The sequence below is a fragment of the Cyrtonyx montezumae genome, unplaced genomic scaffold (genome assembly GCF_038088225.1).
Source record: "Cyrtonyx montezumae isolate F1298 unplaced genomic scaffold, pur_monq_1.0 scaffold_7, whole genome shotgun sequence".
Taxonomy (NCBI): Eukaryota; Metazoa; Chordata; class Aves; order Galliformes; family Odontophoridae; genus Cyrtonyx; species Cyrtonyx montezumae.
Genome location: NW_027072078.1, coordinates 35,604,878 through 35,624,480, shown reverse-complemented (window position 1 = coordinate 35,624,480; position 19,603 = coordinate 35,604,878). Strand labels below are relative to the sequence as shown.

The following is a 19,603-nucleotide window of genomic DNA, read 5'->3' as shown; positions in this document are numbered from 1 at the left end:
AAAATGCGTGACACAAGGAGATGGTAATACTTCTCAGCGTGATTGCTTATTTGGTTTATATATCACCTTGATCAAATACACAAAGCATTACACTCACAGTTAGCTGTACATCAAAGCTGGGTTGTAATTATTTACAAGCTGAAGTGGAAAAGTATGTGATTTTTTCAGTATCTCAGCAGAAGTGGAATTATGGATATCTCAAGGGACAATTTCAGCTTCAGTGCAAAAGTAGGAGTCGGTGACTTTTATGAAGCCGCAGATGGACCGCAGGTATCCGCTTTTTAAAAAGTAAAGTCTTTGATCCAAGGAAAACTAACATAACTTTGGATTAAGTAGCTTTTGCTGCAGTCTGAAGCATTCATTGTTTGCAGCTACTTTTAATTCTGTTTTTATTTTAATTCTGTTTGCAGTTACTTTTAGAAATGGACTTGTGTTGGAATCTTACTCAGATTTGTGCAGAAATCACTTCATTTAGATCACTGTGGAACCTTCCCAACTAACATTTGTATTGTGTGGGAAATTAACAAACCAAAATGGGCCTGTTTTGGTTTCATTTTTTTAACTTCCTGGAACAATTAATGAGGATGAAAGAATGTATGATCTTACTGTCCCATTTAGAAATATTGTGAGAAAGCCAGTTCTTAGATTTCAAAATAAGCAGTGTCACAGTAGAGGCCTTTTACATCTAGAAAACCAGGTACTAAAAGCCAGTGAAAATCTTCATTAACATAGTTAACCAAAGTTGATTTTATTGTAGCCTACCTTAAATATTGCAGGAATAGATTACAGCTAAAAATTGCTCATAACTAATGTCCTTGCTGGATTTTCCTATGGAGAAGTTGCTCAGTATAGTAGGCAGTCAGCTGATGGTTGTTACCGTGCCATCTTAGCGAGGCTTTGTAGGTAGTGACAGCTTCAGAGTTTCCACTTCTGAAGGCAGTGTCTGTGCTTTGCTGTTAAAACTTCAAGATTTCAGCTGAATGTTTAGGGATGCTTTGTTTTGTGATGATTGCTTCCTAGTTGCTGTCTCAACCAGCAGTTTTGACGTAATAAAGTTAAAGTACTGTGCTGACATTTTTTTTTAGAAAGAGCTTGGGCTACTACTGTTCTACAGGCAAAGCCATACAGTATGGGAAATGTGACCTCACTGCTAAATCAGTTGTTCAGATTTCATAACTAAGTTTTGAAAAATAAATTACGATATGGGATAAATAATAGAATTCTTAGAATAGAATACATTAGAGAGGAAATTATAATCTGTGGAATACTTAGCTTGTTTCTTTTAAAGCTTTTTCTTTTTGCGTGTGTTTATGTGAAATGAAACGTGCTTGTGTTAGCCTGTGGCTGTTGGCTCATTTATGTTTCTGTGATTCTTGTTACCCTTCAGTTCCACTAGACTACAAATTAAGACATCCCAATCTATCAAAGCCCCAAATCTCTAACTGGAAATACTGAAGTCAACTGTGAATGCGTGTTCCATGTTACAGGGGTGTGATGTTAGTGGCTGATATACTTTGGGTTTAGCAGTACTCAGGTTCTGCATGTTGCCTCAGTGTGTCACAGTTGATGGAAAAGCCACTAGAACAAAGGTAGAAAATAACAATTTTAGATCTCTGTATCTGGTTAGGTGAGATTGCATCAAATCACTCTTCCCTGGTATAGCTCCCATTTTAATTCATTCCTAGATATCTCTACCATTGTCTGTTAGGTTTGAATGTTGCTTACGGTGTCACCTGGTCCCCTTAAAGGTGTAAAAAAAAAATAAAATACTGCTGTGACCTAACTGTGAGCATCTGTGCATAGCTGTGAGCGTTGGTTCCTTCAGGGGCATATTAGACATCCGTTTGTTTGTTTGGTCATGTAAACGTAAAAGTGCTTTTCTTCATACTGTTTTTAAAAAACAAACAAACAAAAAAGCAACTTTCATCCCTTTGTAGGAGAAGATTAAGCGTATCCAGCAAATCAGAATGGAGAAAGAACTTCGAGCTCAACAAATTTTAGAGGTAGACATAATGGCTCAAAAATACAATTTTTTGTGTAAGAATGCTGTCCTTTAGTACTCACACGTGTAGTGAGGGGGGGGAAAAGGAGAAAACAAAGAAATCTAACTTAAACCCAAATCTTGGAAATACGCATGGGTTCCTTACTTCCTGCACAGGTAATCTTGTTCTACAAAGAACTCACTTTTCCCCTTAAATGAGGACTGATGAGACCAGCAATGTGAACATGAAAGTGCAAGGCACCTGCATAACTGATGACTTTTTTTTTTCCTTATAAGTGTCACCGAAGAGGGATATTAGTTCTAAAGGCTTCACTCCTACAGCAGCCCTTGGTTCTTGGTTTGTATGTTTTAACAAGCTAATTTAGGTAGAACAGGGAAGCACACCCAAAGAATTTCAAAGAAAGGGGTGTTATAGTGCAATAGCAATTTAAAATCTATCAAAACGCACTGAACATTCAACCACCAGAGCTCTACTCGGGAAAATGGTTCTTTTCCCTTCCAATAAATATCTGTTTTTCATGTTGTTACCTTGTAGTTTATTTTTTAGTGAATGTATTTAATTTTATGAATTATTTATGATTATACAGCATCCAGAATCTAGAGGCTGGGGGGGGTTGATTTTGTTTATTTTATTTTATTATTTTATTTTGTACTAATGTAAAAGTACTTGAAGTTTTATTTAAAAGAAATGTTGTGGAAAGGTAGCTTTTTTGTTTTGTTTTGTTTTTAGGAGTGTTGTTTTTCACTAGTATGTGTGGCACGGATACAATAAAAGATCGTTTTGCAAACCTGATTTTCTTGGCAATTTTAATACTTGAGCCCTTGTGTGTACAGGAATATTTTGAATAATACCTTACACTTAAAAGTTCTCAAGATGCATCAAATTCTCCTGGCCTTTTTATTGGTACCTCCAAGCAATTGCCAAGCAGTCAGAGGAGCACTTAAACCACCTCCTTGACTGAGTGTAGATAACATTGGTTAAAGCTTTAGGGGTGTGGCGACTTTGCTTCCCAGTACTTCTGCTAACTTTACAACAGTAATATAAATAGATACCGTTTGTAGTTTTTCTTAAAAATGATGGCCATGTATGTGATGGTTTGTTTTTGTTAGCTTTTTTTCTCTGTAGAAGGACACTGGTTGTAACCACTGCCCTGACTAAAGAAAATAGATTTAAAGATGCATAAACATCTTTTTTCACCTCTGCGCTTCCGTGAATGGGGACAGAAATCCGAAGAACCAGTAATATTGAATGGAGTGCTGAACTTGTGATCGAGAGGACCTCGTTTACTCAGCACACATCGTATGGTCCCCAGAAGCTTTTGGTTTCCTGCAGCGTGCCTGCAGAGCGAGGACTGAAATGTGGGGCAGCCCAATGAGGCCGTTGGATGTTGTGACTGCTGTAGCACTCCAGTGTAAACAGGTTTTTATAGCCGGTATGTGCAGTCAAGAAAATGAACGCGCTCTTTAATGACAGTAATTCCCCTTGCCTGTACTGCCCAAACTGACCAGGGTTAGTGGAACTGAGCTCAGTTTCGAGGGAGGCTGTCGGAGCAGTGAGTAATTTCTGATTTCCCAGCTGTAAATGATGGACCTGTTTAAAAGCACGGCATCACGGGCATGACGAGCAGCTGTTCCTCTTCAGCAGGAACGTCTCCCAGCTGGCAAAAAGAAACGGTCCGCGTTCGCTCGGAGCTCCCTGAGCTCACCGGCGCGGCCCGGGCGGGGCCGGCCCTGGGGAGCCGTGCGGGGCCCGCAGCGCAGCTCCGCTTCTGCCGGGGCCGCCCTGAGAAAGCGTCCGTCCGTGGGCGCGGCAGCAGCGCGTCACGCGGCTGTGCTGAGGCGCGGCCCCGTCCCGGCTCGGGGCCGCCTCGCGCCCGCTGTGCGCAGACAGGTGCCGGCCCGGCGCCGGCGGGACCCGCGTGAGTACAGGACGTGCTCCACGGTTGAATGCTGGCAGTGCAGCGCGCGTCGAGGCCGCAGAATCCGGGCACGAGGAAGCGTTCGGGAAACGCGCGGACGAAATGGGGCAGAAAAGGCGCCGCCATCTGCGGCGTTCCCTGAGGCGAAGGGCGCGCGCCGCGGGGGCGGGGCCACCGGCAGCGGCTCCGGTGAGGGCGGTGCGTGGCGGCCTTCGTTCAGCCGCCATTTATTCTATTTTAATCGAGTTTAGTTTCGTTTATTTTGTGAGAGCGAGGTGAGGGGGCCGAAGGCGAGGTGAGGGGGCCGAAGGCGAGGTGAGGGGGCCGGAGCGGGGCTCGCAGTGCCGCCCTCGGGGTTGGCGGTGCGGTACGGTCCGTTCCTGGCGGGCCCTGTGTAGGCGCCGCTGTCCCCGCGGCCTCCGAGGCCGGGTGCTGCCGTCCGTGCGGAGCGGCCGCGGGGCCCTCCCAGCGCTGCCCTGAACCCGTCCGTGGAGAGCCGAGTGAGTGCCGGCCCTGCTGCTGCTGCTCCGCTGTACGGAGCTTTGTCTGCAGCCGTCTGCCGCTGCCGTAAGGGTTAGAGAGGGAGGTGCTGGGGAAGCTGGTGCCGTGAGGAGCGCGGCTGCTTTTGCCCACCGGCATCAACGTGCAGCTCTAGGCGCTTCCTTTTCCCCTGGGATGCTTGGCCGTGATCCGTACTCGGGGGGGCTTTCCCTGACCTCGGCTGCGTGGCACGCTTGTCTGATGTTGGTATCTGTGCGGTACGATTTTCCCACAGCCTCAGCACCTGGAGAATGCTCATGGAGTTCAGGCTCTTGGAGAAGCAAATGTAATTTCAATCAATACAAGGGGCAATTCAATTTCCGTTTCGCAACCTTGAGTAATATTTTGACGTCTAATGCTAATCACGCGTAGAAAGAGAGATTTGTTTTTTATGTAGCAAGTAGTTGATAAGTTGATAGCTTGCTGACTGGATTCTGCAGTGCGTAATTCATGGTTTTGCAACTGTGTGCAACTGAGAACAAATTTGAGCAGCAAACGTTAGCATAAACAATAGTACTGGAACAGGGCAGAATCAGATAGTTTTATGTGAGCTTCAGTGTTGTATTGCAAACTTGCAAGTTTGACTTAACTAGAAGTTAAAATGTGCGTTACTGTAACCAAGTCAAAATCTCCTCGTTTCTTTTTCTTTGCTTCAGGTTGAAAATAGAACAATACTGACACGAAAAATTAGCCGCTACAAGTCAGTTGTTCTTCCGGGAGACTGTATCTTAGTAAGGTACCACGTCTGTGTCACGTACAAAGGAGAGATGTCTGTTTTAAGTTCAGGTTTTCTTTTTTCTCTTTTTCTTTTTTCTGGGCAGTAGATTAAATGGCGACATTAATTCGCACGTTAACAGAGCACAGTGATGATGTCAACTGCTGCGCCTTCTCATCGTCGTGCCTGGCTACTTGTTCCACGGACAAATCCATTCGTGTTTACTCTTTAAATGGCTTCACTGAGCTGCCGTACTCCCCTTTGCAAGGTCACACGTACGCTGTCCACTGCTGCTGCTTTTCTCCGTCAGGACGCACTTTGGCTTCGTGTTCAACAGATGGCGCCACCGTCATTTGGGACACTGGCGATGGTCGGATGCTGGCAGTGCTGGGGCAGCCCACCGGCAGTCCGGTCAGAGTCTGCCGTTTTTCTCCGGAGTCCACGTATCTGGTGTCAGGTGCAGCTGACGGAAGCGTTGTTCTTTGGAACGTGAACTCGATGAAACTCTACAGGCGAGTGCCTAAAGTTTTTTCACAGTGTTGCTTACTGTTATGGAAGTAGGGTCTGTTACGAGTGCTGCTCTGTTAGCATGCTGTACTGTGCACAGACTTGCAGACCTTACGCTTCTGGTTCATGTGACAAAAAATAAAAGAGTTTAGAAGACCAGAGGGTTATAAATAGGAGAAGTGCTGAGTGTTAGCGTTTTTTCTTTTTAACGTGAAGCAATACAGACTCAGGAAGCTTTGTTATTTTATCTCGTGTCTGTTTGGTTTTAATGTATTGGTTTGGCATGAAATCAGGATGCATTGCATATTATAAACATCTTGTTTCTAAACTGTCGACAGACTGCGGCATGTTGGTCAGCGGGGCCTGACTGTGTGCTTTATATTGCACGTACTGTAACGCTGTAATGCCATGGAAAGTGTAGCAATTGCAGCAGAGTAGCAGAGTCCTAGGCTGTGGGCACAGAATCGAAGGAAAGATGCTGCTTACCTTCAGAAGGCCTCAGGTATGCAGGGATGTCCAGCAAGATTCCTTTGTCTCCGCTGCCAACCCACACACGAGACCATAGAATTTGTCAGAGTATTCTGTCTTTGAAACTGTGAGTCCTGACAAATCGTCTTTAGTTTGAAACTTACCTTATCACTCAACTGAAAAGCTTTTACCTTGTGGTGTCTCATGTTCTTCCTCCAAGAGCAGGTCTTGGATCCTACAGGCATGCTTTTTGCGCATCTCATTGCAATTGCACAGTTTCTCTGTCCTCTGTTATCGAGTTCTGAAATAGGGAAGTTAGTACAGTTTGGTTTATTCTGTCAGGTTGCAATTGAGAGATTAGCTCTTGAGAACATTGCTTCTAAAATCAGTTATCATATACTGTTGCCTTTCAGATCTGGAAGCGTTAAAGATGGTTCTTTGGTGGCCTGTGCATTTTCTCCGAGTGGAAATTTCTTTGTCACTGGATCATCCTGCGGTGATTTGACTGTTTGGGATGAGAAAATGAGATGTCTGCATAATGAAAAAGCACATGATCTTGGCGTTACCTGCTGTGATATTTCTTCACATCCAGTTTCTGGTTAGTTACTTGACTCTCCAGGGGAGGAACGTGCATGGGTTTTTTTTTTCTACTTTTTCCATAAGTGCTCAGGAGGCAAGTGACATTGGGAAGTGCTGAGATTTCTCCATATTCTTGAATACTCTCAAGTAATGGTGAGGTTGATGACAAGGAATATGCTAGGTCCACCAACACGTTGATTAGCTTTTTTTTGATAGCTTTAAGTAGTTAATTATTCTGCCAGGGTCTTGGAACGTGTTCGGGCAGCATCTGTAAGTGAGGCCTGTCTCCTGGGTCTAAGAATGATGGCAGAAGGCGCAGTCCTTGATTACCATTTCCACTTAACTCTTACTGTGCATCCCCAAGGAATAGAACTGGATTAAAGCAGCGCAAAGGACTGTAAATATAATAAGCAGAATGGTGGAGTCTTGGGGAGAGGTGAGCCCACAGTCTTATGAGTTTTGCTAAGATGTAATAATAAAAGCAGCTTATGCTGAAAAATTATAGTGAAGCTTAGTGGAAAGCAGTGTGTTCTCCTTCTGAGGAACTTGGTATGTACAGCCCTGTAATGCCTGTTAATGGCTGGTAGCATATAACATGTGTACTACTCTTTTGAGCTGTGAAAGAATTCTCATTCTGACTGTTTTACCAAGAGATGTGTTTCTACAGCATCATAGCTAAGGCATGCTCCTCGTCTCTTGGTAAGACCCAGATCTCACACAAAATCCTGGGAAAATGAGGCACTTTCATATTTAGCAGATCTGTGGCAAGTCCTAAGATCAGCCATGGCCACAGTAGCTCTCATGGCTCCTGTAAACTGCTAACAGCTCTGTGTATGTGAGGATTTTATTGCAGTAGTGAGATGAAAGTGAGAACACGGGAAAACAAGAGATGAAACCTTAGGGGTAATTTGATGAGATGCTTAACTGTAACTGTTTTGACGTGTCCAGTGACTGCAGAACTGGAAATATGGTTCTTATTTAAGTTTTACATATTATATTATACTTAGGTTGTTATGCAAACAGCTGTTACAGTTTTCTGATTTTCAGCCTTGAACCTGGGGATTGTCGTAAGAGTTTTAAGAGTCGATACTTGCAGTGGTGATGCTGCTGGGGATTGTTGCACGCCTGTGTCAGGCTGGTATGTCAGCTCACTAGAGTAGGAGAGCAGAAAGAATTTGGCTGCGAATAAAAGAAAATGAAACAACACATGGAACGTGATCTTAGTTGGAAATGTTTACATCCTTGAATAGAAAGAGGGAAAGCTGCAAAACTGTAGCTACTATTGTATTTCATCTTTCATAACTAATGCTTGGACTGCAGTCCTGAAACACAGGTTTATAGACAGGAAAGGGTAAACACTGAAAATGATGAAAGTAGTTTGCCATATTCTCAAGATTTGTACATGTGTAAATGATTTTAAAATTTGAGAACTATTGCACTGTAGAAGGAGTGGGAATAACCATTTGCAGTGGAGGAATGACTGCAGATTATGGGTTAAAAGGCAATATTACTACACTTGGCAGATAGAGGAATCAAATGCCTGCCATCCAGAAAACTTTGCATGTGAGCACAGTGGTACAGTTCTGGGCTTCATCTGTTCGTTCAGGAAGTAATGTAGTGGTAATACAGATTCCTTATTTGCAGATATTTTTAAAACTTCTGCAACGTTTCTGCAGACGTTTCTGTCAATGTTTTTTAAAGTAGTTTTGAGTTTAAGGAGATTTACCAAATTGTTCTGAAAGAATGGTGATGGAATGTACTGATATGCTGTTATTTTTTTGTGCTTAAAAATTTCCCATTAATAGTTTTTAATTTTATCAGGTGGTGAACACGCATCCAGATACTTCCAGATGGCTTCTTGTGGTCAAGATAATAAGATCAAAGTCTGGTTTATTTTCTTTGGAGACTTCTTAGGTGTGTATAGTGACGCTTCTTCATATTTAAGTGTCTTAACTCTTTAATGACAATTACATCTAAGATAAAATTTACATGGCAAACCAAATTGGAAGTGTTCTTTTAATCGATTTGCTAGAAAGCAGCTAATGCACGCTGTAGTTTGTGAGATTGGGCCCGGTCGCTTTTTATTCAGTGATATCTTTAGCAATAATAGTAAAGATAAAAAAAATTCCCCCAGTCCTCTTAATGTTGTGATAAATATTTGCTTTTAATCATCATTTTCATTTTCTGTGAATGAGTATCCTGCACTTAGCTTTGGGCACTTTGATCTGCTAGGCCAGCTTTCAGAGCATTTTGGCCTTTTGAGCAAGAGCTGGAGGAATGAAAGCAGTGTGGCCACTGGGGCAGGGGAGCCCATGGACCCTCATCCCAGGAGAAGGGGAAGAGAAATAAGGGGAAAAGGCAGGGAGATGGGCCTGAAAACACAACTGCGGCAGCAAGCTAAGGGGAAAAAAATAATATACTAAATATGCTATGGGGATGCACGGTAACACAATGTAATACAATATAATTGGAATTGAGGCTAATAAATCAAATGAGAGAGAGGGAGAGTCCAAAACCAAAGGGCTCATTCTGATGCTGAGGGCAGACAGCTAGGGAGAGCATACTGCAAGGCCAAGCGGTACCAGGAAGTCCATCTCGTGATACACAAACAGTTTTATCTTTCCTTGTGAACGGAAAATGGAAAATACCGTGAAAGTCCTCTGGGAGAAGTAGTTCTCTTCTGAGAACCAGGTACCTGGAACCATGGGCAACTGGAGCATTAACTCTTTAACTCCCAGTGCTCTACGTGATGTTAAGATGTGGAATGCCAATATCAAAGATCAAAAAACCATGAGAATGTGTGACTGCTGCGTCAGACCAGGCATGTGCCCAGAATTGTCTCCTGTGGGAATTGTTGTTGTCTCTTATATAGAAGTCTGTAAGAATGAATACTGCGTGTACAGATACTCAATTATCTAAAATTTTGTTAGACAGATGGTAAGGCTATGAAGTGAAGAGGTCATGGAAGTTAAAATTATGACTTTGATCGTTTGTCCTTTTTTCTGTAGGCAGGAGATCACAGAGTCAGGTATTTGAGGCAGCTTTATGCCCCTAAATCACATTTGGCTTAATACCTCATCAAATATATAAATCTACATTAATTTACTTTTTGTATTTTAGGTGGTGAATTGAGATATAAGTGCACATTGAGTGGACATTCTGCCCCAGTTCTGGCTTGTGCGTTTTCTTACGATGGGCAGATGCTAGTTTCAGGGTAAGCAGTATCTTACACTTGTTGAAATTTCAGATGGCTGTTCAGTGTACACTGAAGTATTGTACAACAGAAAATTTAAGTGAGTTGCAGAGTTCAGGATATATTTGAACTGCAGAAAAGTTCTCTGCCTTCAAGAATTAATGAATCGTCTTTCCAGTTTGTTTGTATCTGGTGGGGATTGAGTTTGAAGTCTAGGACTTTGCAAGCTCTGTTCTCTGTGTATTGCAACGAGATTCATTGTTTCTGGACTTCTTTGGACATTTATGTGGCCTTCATTTAATTTTTATTAAGTTACAATTCTTCCTTAAGTTTGCTTTGCAGATGAAAAGATTTTGGAAATCAGAAAGTGCTGAGAGTAGTTGATGGATAGCCAGATACTGTGCATGGTGCACAGAGATACCTGCATTACAGATACTTGCAAAGACCTATCTGTACCTTGTGGGGAGCCACAGAACCAGGGGCCAGTTTGCCTGAAACCTCCCTCTGCTTCAGAAATTATGGAAGTGCAGGATGTGAGATTTTATTCATTGATTTGCAGCTAATGAGTGTCGTTGTCTTAAGGTGGAAATAGGTGGGGCTTTGCTTTCCACAACGCTCCGTTACGCTGAGCTGTTGAGAGTTCTGTTTGTTTGTTTGTTTTACTTGTGTGAAAGTTGGGGATTTTGTGTTGTGTTGTTGTTTTTTTTCCCCTTTTAATTAGAAATAGTTCGATTCCTTGTTCCCTGACATTAAGATTGTACACAGGGGTGTTTGCTTTTTTTCTTTTTTTTAAAGGTCTGTGGACAAGTGTGTCATAATATATGAGACTGTAAGTATGATGTAGTTGTAAGGTTATTTATGGTTGTTCATTTGGCCGTTGTCTTGAGATATTAGCACTGCTTCTGCTGTGTCCCATCAAGGAAAGGATATTTGGAACAGGAACTCTGAAACCCTTTCTTTCTATTTTTTTAATCTTCAGTTAAGTGTAGCTTGAGGTAAAATATCTCCTGGGAATCAGTCAATCTCTCTCATTCTTAATTTACATTTATTTGAGTGTTTTGTTACTTTATTTCTTTACACTGCACTATATGACAGTATTATTCAGTGAATCCTATGCTTGTATGATCTTCTTATTGATGCAGAAGGAGTTTTGCTAATCTTAAATTTTATCCTAGCATTCACAGCAAGAGGAGTGGGACCTTCTGGCAAAAAACAGGGATAGTGATCACAGAAATCCTTTAGTTAATTGTATATAAACACACATTGAATAGAAGCATAATAAATATTTTGAGACAAAAATTACATTAAATACAATGACCTTTCTTTAAAAGCATTCTGTTTAGGTGTTTGTGTAATACTGTTTTTACATCCTTTGAGGTTCACCTAGCTGTGGCATTTCCCTTTACTATTTTGTCATATTGAAAATAGTGATTTTGCTGAAAATGACAGATGAACAAGTTTTTAGATCTCTGCACATACAGTTGTATTGATACAACTGTTCAATTACAACTGTGCATGTTTCTCACCAGAATCACTAACCTGATGCCTTCACAGTTTTGGCCTCGTATCTGTTTGTCAGATTTTTAGCCTGAGATTTTTAACATATGGTACTGTTGCCATTATTAAGAGTGAGGGAGGTTAGGACAGTAAATCTTGGGAGAGAGACGTTTTGGCCTACAATAGGGCACTTTGCTCATGATGAGTAGTTGAAGAAAACTAGATCAAGTAGTGTCTGGGAACAGCTTTGCTCCTCATCTTATAATTCTGTCTGTACCTGTCAAAGAAATACTACTTTTAATCATAAGGAAAGTTTCTCAAATCATATGTTAAAACTGCGGAAATTCAGGGACTGCTTTTTAGTAGCATCTAGTATACAAATACACGAACCTCTGATGCAATCCTTGGCAAATTGTTAAAAGATTATAGTATGAAGTCCGTTTGAATTTCAGTTATCACTTCAGTTTCACTTCAGCTCCTTTTTAATCCTGGTTTTGTTGAAGAAGTGTTTTTATCCACACGGACACTCAGCCAACATGGGTATAATTAATTCAAATGCTATTTCTACTGTCATTAGGGTGAAGGGTAGGACTGAATAGAGGGCCTCACATAGGAAAGCCAAGGTACAGATCTGACTGTGCTGCCAATCAGCTTAGGCACGGCCATACACCTTCTCAGAAGGTAACTGTCATATTCAAAGACGAAATATTATTACTCATCTTTAGAAGTGTGTGTACAAATGAGTGAACGCTTGTTGTATTCTTTATGATTTAAATGCACATATATTCTTTTTTACAGAACACTGGCAGTATCCTTCATACTTTGTCTCAGCATACCAGGTATGAATTCAGTGTGATGATTCTGTTTTACTATTAATAAAGAAAAGAAATTCATTCAATTTCCTGTCAAATTTCACATTTTCAGATACGTCACAACTTGTGCTTTTGCGCCCCATAGTCTCTTACTTGCCACGGGGTCAATGGATAAAACTGTGCACATATGGCAGTTGGACAATAAGCAGCCCTGTGCAGGTCAGTGCTTGAAGTATTTTTAGCCCGTTCTTTAAGCAACAAGTATTCTCTGTTAAAAAAAAAAAAAGAAAAACAGACAACTTTATAATGATATGAGAAGGATATTAGCTTCCTTCATTTTTCTGATATTTTCCATTTCTTACTTTCTGGGTAGCATTTAAGATGTGAGTGTCAACTCCCAGAGATTGAAAGACTGATTTCATAGACATATATTTGGCAGTAATTTAAAGAGAAAATATGCCGATTGGAAACACAATTGTCAAGAAGAAATACAACTTTCCCGTTGCTATAGAAGGAAGCACATAATTAATGTTACAAAATAGAGAAGTACCTGAAGTATGTGGAATAAAAATAAATGGATCTTTGTTCAAAGCACAAGAATTGAGTCTGGAATTTGGTCTGCTTTTAGAAGGAGATACGATATTTGGTTTTAGTGTCTGCTGACACTTCAGTCTCTAGTTTAATTCTGACAGATGTCAGCCCCTGAGAGGTTACATTCCTCTAAATGTTGAAAATCGATAAATTCAAACCCAAATGACTGTCCCCAGTATGAAAGAATGTTTGATTGATGAGTATTGCTTTTATCAGATTTTAGGGATTGTGGAATAGTGAGAGCATTTGAAAAATGCTCATTGCTTCTGTAGTTCTTACTAGTTGGGTTTGCTTTTTCATTTTTCATTGTTTTGTTTACTGTCTTTTATCTTTCCTTTCCAAAGGAAACACTATAGAAAATGACTCTAAGATTGGAGCTGCTGAGAACTGGTCGGAGGATGATGTTTCAGCCTGGCTTTGTGCACAAGGCTTAGCAGAACTTGTTGGGCTTTTCAAAGCAAATAACATCGATGGCAAAGAACTTGTGAATCTAACAAGAGAAAGTCTGACTAATGAATTAAAAATTGGTAAGATGGGGATGGATTAGAAGGGTGGACTTCTTGGTGGATAAGGAGTTGGTTGAAAAGTTAAAGGCAGAGGGTTGTGATCAATGGCTCTATGTCCAGGTGGAGGCTAGTAACAAGCAGTGTCCCCAAGGGGTCTGTCTTGGGTCCTGTACTCTTTAACATCTTGATCAGTGACGTAAGATTATGGGACCAAATGCACCCTCTGCAAGTTTGCTGATGACACCAAGCCGAATGGTGCAGTTGGTAAAGCAGAAGGAAGGGATGCCATCCTTGATAAATTCAAAAGGTGGGTTCTTGTGAACCTGATGACATTCAACAGAGCAAAGTGCAAGTTTTTTTTGCACCTGGGTTGAGGTAATCCCAGATATGTAAACAAACTGAGAGAACTCCTTGAGAGTAACCCTGCTGGGAAGAATTGAGAGTCCTGGCTGATGAGAAACTTAACATGAAGCAGCAGTGTGTGCTCACAGCCCAGAAGGCCAACACTGTCCTGGGTTCCATCAGAAGAGGGGTGGGAGAAGGGTGAGGGAAGTGACTGTACCCCCTCTATTCTGGGTCTAAAGGCCCTCAGTGAATCCAAATTTAAGTTAGCAGTAATAGTGCTATTTTGCCATAACTAAGTGCCAGGCTTTTATAAAACAAAATATGGAGTTCAGCAGTTCATTTTCTGTAATCAGAGGCACTGAGATGCTACAAGTCTAAGACATCTATCATGAAACAGAAGCATGCAGCAGTGAAGTATAATCTGCAGGCATGGTGTACACACTTCAGTGTAGTCGGTGTTATTGAGGGGTGGTGGAAACACTTGTGCACTCATATTGCATTGTTATATTCTAGTTTAAAGGGAGGAACGCTCTGGACCCTCCTACTCCATCACTGTTTTAGCTACAGTTAGCTTTGCACATACAGCGGTGCACGTGATCCTGTTTTGCATCCACTAAAATGCAGTTCTGCCCCGTAGCTGTGGCTTTGCTGCAACACTGTGCTTGGATTTGTTTTGCCATTTGCTTTCATTCCTCCACAGAACTGTTACTATCCATTGGGATTGGGGTGCTGCAGTTAACTGCTTGCTGCACTGGGCAGGGGTCTGTGGTTAGGGTTAGGGTTCTGTGTGTTCTTCTCTGTGTTTGGCAGGGATGGGAGGATCGAGCTGTTATCTCTGGCATGGCAGTAAAGGCATGAACCAACCTCTCTGCCTGACTTTACGGTGTTTTTCACTCTGTGTTCCAATATCTTTTCAGAGTCTCTTGGCCTGCGCAGTAAAATCCTCCAGAAGATCGAAGAGCTGAGGGTGAAAACTGTCTCTGTTTCTGTTCCTGATGAATTCTTATGCCCTATAACACGGGAGCTCATGAAGGATCCTGTAATTGCAGCAGGTATGACTTGAGCAATGTTGAATAATGTGAATAGCTTAAGGGTAGAGATGGACATGGGAACACAAAAATTGGGCACGTCTTTCTACAGAGGATAATTTTTTTTTAATGCTCTTTTCTTTTTGTGTCTCTGCAGCCATGTATTTAAATCCTAATTACAGAGTTGTCTTGGTAAATGCACAATGCAGTTGTGCATGAGGGAAACAAAAGCAAAAAACACAGGCTCATTACTAACTTTACACAACTGTATGTATGGCACTTAAAATGTTGTATAGGAGGTCAAATATCCCACTGTTTTTGTGGCTTTGTTCCTCTCTTTTGATGCTTTAAGAAAAAAAAGATGCAATTAAAATGTTTTGTTACTTACATATTAACAATATTGTATTTTTTAACGAGGGCTGCTCCAAAAGCAGTGCCTTCTGTTTTGTTCAGCTGGCCTAGAACATAAGAGGATGATAACATAAGGATGTTGGTGGGATGGCAGCAGAGGCTGGACCTTCCCTCCAGTACTCTGTTGCATGTTTGTTGTTGCTGTGTGACAGATGGCAGCAGAGGGGCAGCCTGATCAAACAGTGTCTGACATGGAAGTGCTGATGAAACAGAGCTGTCGTTGAATTCCTCCAGGTGCAAAAAAAGTGGCACCCACTGACATTTATCAGTGCTTGCTGAATGTTTATGAGGCCCAGACAATGTCTGTGAGCACAGGGAAGCAGTGGGGATTGCATTTCAGCTGTGATGAGTGGGTCACCACGGCTGGCGGAGATTTTTTTTTTTTACAAGTGTGGCATGCAGGCTGTTGTTCATTGCTGGCAGAAATGCATAGCCAGTGGTGGTGACTATGTTGAAAAATGGTGTTGTGGTTTTTTTGTTTGTTTTTTGTTTTATCTGAGAATTTGCTCTATCAAGTAGTGCTGTTGTGCTCTTAATAGCTATTGTAGCTTCTGTGGAAATAAATATGACACATTACTTTTGGAGCAGCATACTTCTATACCCAGCCCATCACAGTTCCTACTCACTCAATCAAGCCCAGGCAAGTCAAAGGTTGGCTCAAAAGGGACTGAATGCTCACATGTCCTGTGACATCCTCACCCCATTATTTACTGTAGGGACCGTATCCTGATCTCAGTACTGCTGTACAAACTGTTGCTGTAGTACTTTTGACTCCATAATTTTTTTACATCTCAATTCTCTTATTTGGAAATATGCATTCCCATCTATCTCTTATGGATGTAAAATATATAGCGTGTAATGCAAGCTCTGCTGATGGTTTCTTTGCAGATGGGTATTCCTATGAAAAGGAGGCAATGGAAAACTGGCTCAGCAGTAAGAGACGATCTAGTCCCATGACAAATCTTCCTCTCGACAGTCCTGTGCTTACACCCAACAGGACTCTGAAAATGGCCATCAGCCGCTGGCGGGAGGCGCAGCCGCAGCGCGCTGGGAGCGCTCCGTTCTGAAGTTACGTACTAAAATGAAGGTAAATGCCATTGGATGTAGCTAGAGAAATCTGTCAGAAACACCTGGGAAGAAAAATGTGCCCTTCTTCCCTGGCTGTCACTTCAGTGTTTATGCTAGAAGAGCGTGTCCGCGGTCAGAAAGGACTAAAAAAATTACTGAATGTTTTTAAGTTATCTGTACTTCTACGCAGCGGTATTTCTGTGTAAGAAACCAGCAAACACACACCCAGATTCACCACTTTTCAGATATATTTTCTTAACGCCTTCCTCTACGCTTACGAGTTTTGAGTCTTCACTTTGCAAGGTGAGTCTCTAAGCATAGAATTTGTATTTTATTTCTTTTTCTTAATTAGAAGAAACATTTCCCTGTTTCATGTGAGTGAATGTGCATTTGGAGGAGCTGGGAAAGAATTCTTCCTGAACTGTCAGTGACTGCATCTTATCACACAGCTGTAATAATAACTTTTATTTTGTATGGAAAAAAAATACAGTAGCTGTGCAAAAATAGAACTACAGGACAAGAATAATATAACTTGTACAAAATACCAAAGGAATAGTAAGCAATAAATAAGCTGAAGCATAATAATGTGAACTCAGGAAAGGATTTATAAAAATGCATACAGCTGTTTACAACGTACATACACCACTGTACACACGAGACCTGGGAGGTGACAACCTCAGGTTGGCCACTCCCTCCCAATGGCAGTCAGAAATGTCACAGCATCTGTTTAGTTTCCAGATATTCTTGCTGCTCTAAAACCTCTGAATTTCCTCTGAAAAAATTCCACAACTTCACTCCATAAAGTAACTGCACATACGCTTTTCCTCCATCTTCCATCTGCATTCCATTTCTTGGGTTTCCTCTCAAAATTCTTCCTCAACATTTCATTGCTGTACCTTTTCCATGGATAAACAGGCAATAGATAATTTTGCTTTAAAGTGAAGTAGCACCCAAAGGTGATTAGGTAAACTATATAAAGTGCAGTTATCGTTAACATGCTGTATATTGTGTTACTCAGTGCAATAACCAATATGGTCAAAGCCTTTCAATACACATGCAGATGTTACTGTTCATTTTACTTGGTTTCTCCTTGTTACTAAAAATAGATATATTTACATGTCAAAACGTGGCTGCTTTGCCTTTCCTCGTACAGAAATCTTGCTTCCTAAATGTACATCACGCTCCTCAAATTAGATCCCACTAGAAAAGTGATAAAAGACTATCTTTGATTAAAAAAAATACATATACAGATCTGAAGAGTACGCAGCATCTATTTTCTTAACACTGTTTTGAGAAGTAAGCACTTAAGCATTATAGAGGCACAGTTATTGTGGAAGTGATGAGATGCAGTACAACCGAAAGCCAAGATTAAAGCCCTATGGAGAAGTTATATATATAAATATATATATATATCTCTTTATTTCTGGGAGGTGAAGTCTAATGGAAAGAATTTCACTACTTGAGGTCCTAGTCTGGTGGATTGCTTGACTTGACTGATCCTAGTTGACTCTCCCTACACATATCTGCTATTCCAGTTACTGTGATTGTCCTGTGTTGGTATGAACAGCTTAAAGTGGTTGTATCCCACAACGTACTGGTCAGCATGGGCTGAGTACACACACTCAGGAACAGCCATCCACTACCCCACTGCAGAGGGAATACCCTATGGTGTTATAAGCAAAGTTTTACAACTGCATCATATACAAAGTAATATTTACACATTTGATTCAATGAATGATCGCTTTGGTTTTGTAGAGGTGATGTGGCTTAAATGACCTTCCTTATTGATGTGAGATTGTTGTTTTGATGGCACATCTGTGTATAAATGCAGAACCTGTTTTGGTGCTCTGCTGTCTTGACAGTGGGCAGGTGTTTGACACTTGAGCTCCTCGTGTACTTTAGCTTGCATACCATTCTGGTTGCTCTCTCCCGGGACAGTAACAGTAGAAGTTTTAGTTTGAGAGTTTTTGACCGAGAACTGCTCGAAATTAGAAGACTGAATGCTCCCAGAAGAAACATTTGTTGATACTCCATCTGAGGCCTGAGAATGCCAAGAGCAATTGGATTGATTATTTTGCTGCTGGAACCTTGCAGTCTTATCCATGATTCCCATAAACGGCGTATTGCGAGGTCTGTGTTCAGCAGCAGTACCATGAACTTGGTGAACTTTGTTCTCCTTGAGTCGAACGTCCGGCCCTAGCCCCTTCATATCTGAAAAACTACTCACTGAAGTTAAGCTGCTGGTTGAGCTGGTAAGAATCATGCTGCTGGAAGGAGAGCTAGAAGAGATAGCACCGGGTACAGGACTTTGCTGCCTTGCTTCGCTGAAATTCATTTGAAACGGGGCTGGTGATGGGTCAGGGGTTTTAGACTTCTTTGTGGAAGAGTGCTGTGAGATGAATTTCTCATTGTACAGCTCTGAACTCGCACCTATGGAAACACTTCCGGCTGATAATGTGCTTGTCCCATCCAAATGCTGAATTTTAGAGTGCCGGACTGGCAGAGGACCTTGGGAAAGATGCTGAAAAGGGGACTGTGTCTTCATCTTACATTGACTGCTTCCCAGTTTTGATCCAGGCTGAATGGAGCTCAGGTGCTGGTTAGTTTTTACAATCTGTGCTTGCTTGGTTGGCTGCATGACCAAGCCTGGCTCTCTTAAATATTTATTTCCCGTTCTGCCTTGAGGGGACACAGGTCTCACTTTCTGCTGAACACTGTCTTGAAGGTTTCTAGGGTATGATGAAGCAGCTGAGGAATGCTGCAGTCTCTGTGGAGAAGGAACAGATTCATCAGGGTGGGATAGTTCTTCCTCTCTTTCTTGAAGATGGAAGTTCTCATTCACACCTTGAGTAGCATCCTCCTCCTCCTCATTATCAGAGTTGTTCATTTGCTGTCCTGACTGTGGGCACTGTTGCTTCTGTTGTTGTGTTCTCTGGAACTGCTTACATTCCTCCTCCACTCGTGCCAGGAGACGTTTAATTTCTTGATTGCTAGGACACAGCTTTGTGGCTTCACGTAAGTCAGCGAGAGCAGCAAGTAGCTTTCTGAGTGAAAAAGAGCCCGGAATTATTAACAAAAACCCGGGACAAGGTTGAGTTCCAGCACTGCTTACTAAGAAGTAATATCCAGGCTGTCTCACGAGCCCTTCACTGAGATTGTCACAGCACGTACTAGCCAAACTCTGCTCCCTGTCAGCTTCTTATTCTGCTTTGCCCTGGCTCCACTGACCCGAGCAGCCTGGCTGCCCCATGCCTGGAGGTGCCCGAGGCCATGGATGGGGCCAGGGGGCAGCCAGAGCTGCTGGGGGCAGACAGACCCCTTCCACCCCAATATGATTCTGTGAAATAGGAATACCTCTCTTTAAGCCAATAGGGTTATGTAGTTCTGCAACTTAAAGAGACAGTTTCTCCTCTCTCCTGTTG

At 41.9% G+C, this 19,603-nt stretch overlaps 2 protein-coding genes across 6 annotated transcripts in view; one reads left to right on the top strand and one right to left on the bottom strand.

Moving 5' to 3' along the window:
- Window positions 1–5,287: 5,287 nt before the first annotated feature.
- LOC136058086 (WD repeat, SAM and U-box domain-containing protein 1) lies at window positions 5,288–16,180 on the top strand. The gene is made up of 10 exons (XM_065751321.1): window positions 5,288–5,688; window positions 6,565–6,749; window positions 8,552–8,644; window positions 9,851–9,944; window positions 10,719–10,752; window positions 12,219–12,259; window positions 12,345–12,451; window positions 13,168–13,350; window positions 14,592–14,726; window positions 16,002–16,180. The coding sequence occupies exons 1-10, from the start codon at window positions 5,291–5,293 to the stop codon at window positions 16,178–16,180; spliced, it is 1,449 nt and encodes a 482-aa protein (XP_065607393.1). The 5' UTR covers window positions 5,288–5,290.
- A 965-nt stretch (window positions 16,181–17,145) lies between these two features.
- TANC1 (tetratricopeptide repeat, ankyrin repeat and coiled-coil containing 1) overlaps window positions 17,146–19,603 on the bottom strand; it is a 67,627-nt gene continuing 65,169 nt past the window's right edge. For all 5 annotated transcript variants that reach the window (XM_065750833.1, XM_065750829.1, XM_065750831.1 and 2 more), the window contains exon 26: window positions 17,146–19,225. In XM_065750833.1, the coding sequence (XP_065606905.1) occupies window positions 17,896–19,225 (1,330 nt within the window). In that variant the 3' untranslated portion in view covers window positions 17,146–17,895. The remainder of the gene's footprint in view (window positions 19,226–19,603) is intronic.

Coding starts and splice junctions, on each gene's coding strand:
- LOC136058086 (XM_065751321.1), top strand. CDS start 5,291: ATGGCGACATTAATTCGCACGTTAACAGAGCACAGTGATGATGTCAAC. Junction 6,750..8,551: donor TTCTTCACATCCAGTTTCTG/GTTAGTTACTTG, acceptor TAATTTTATCAG/GTGGTGAACACGCATCCAGA. Junction 8,645..9,850: donor TTTCTTTGGAGACTTCTTAG/GTGTGTATAGTG, acceptor TTTGTATTTTAG/GTGGTGAATTGAGATATAAG.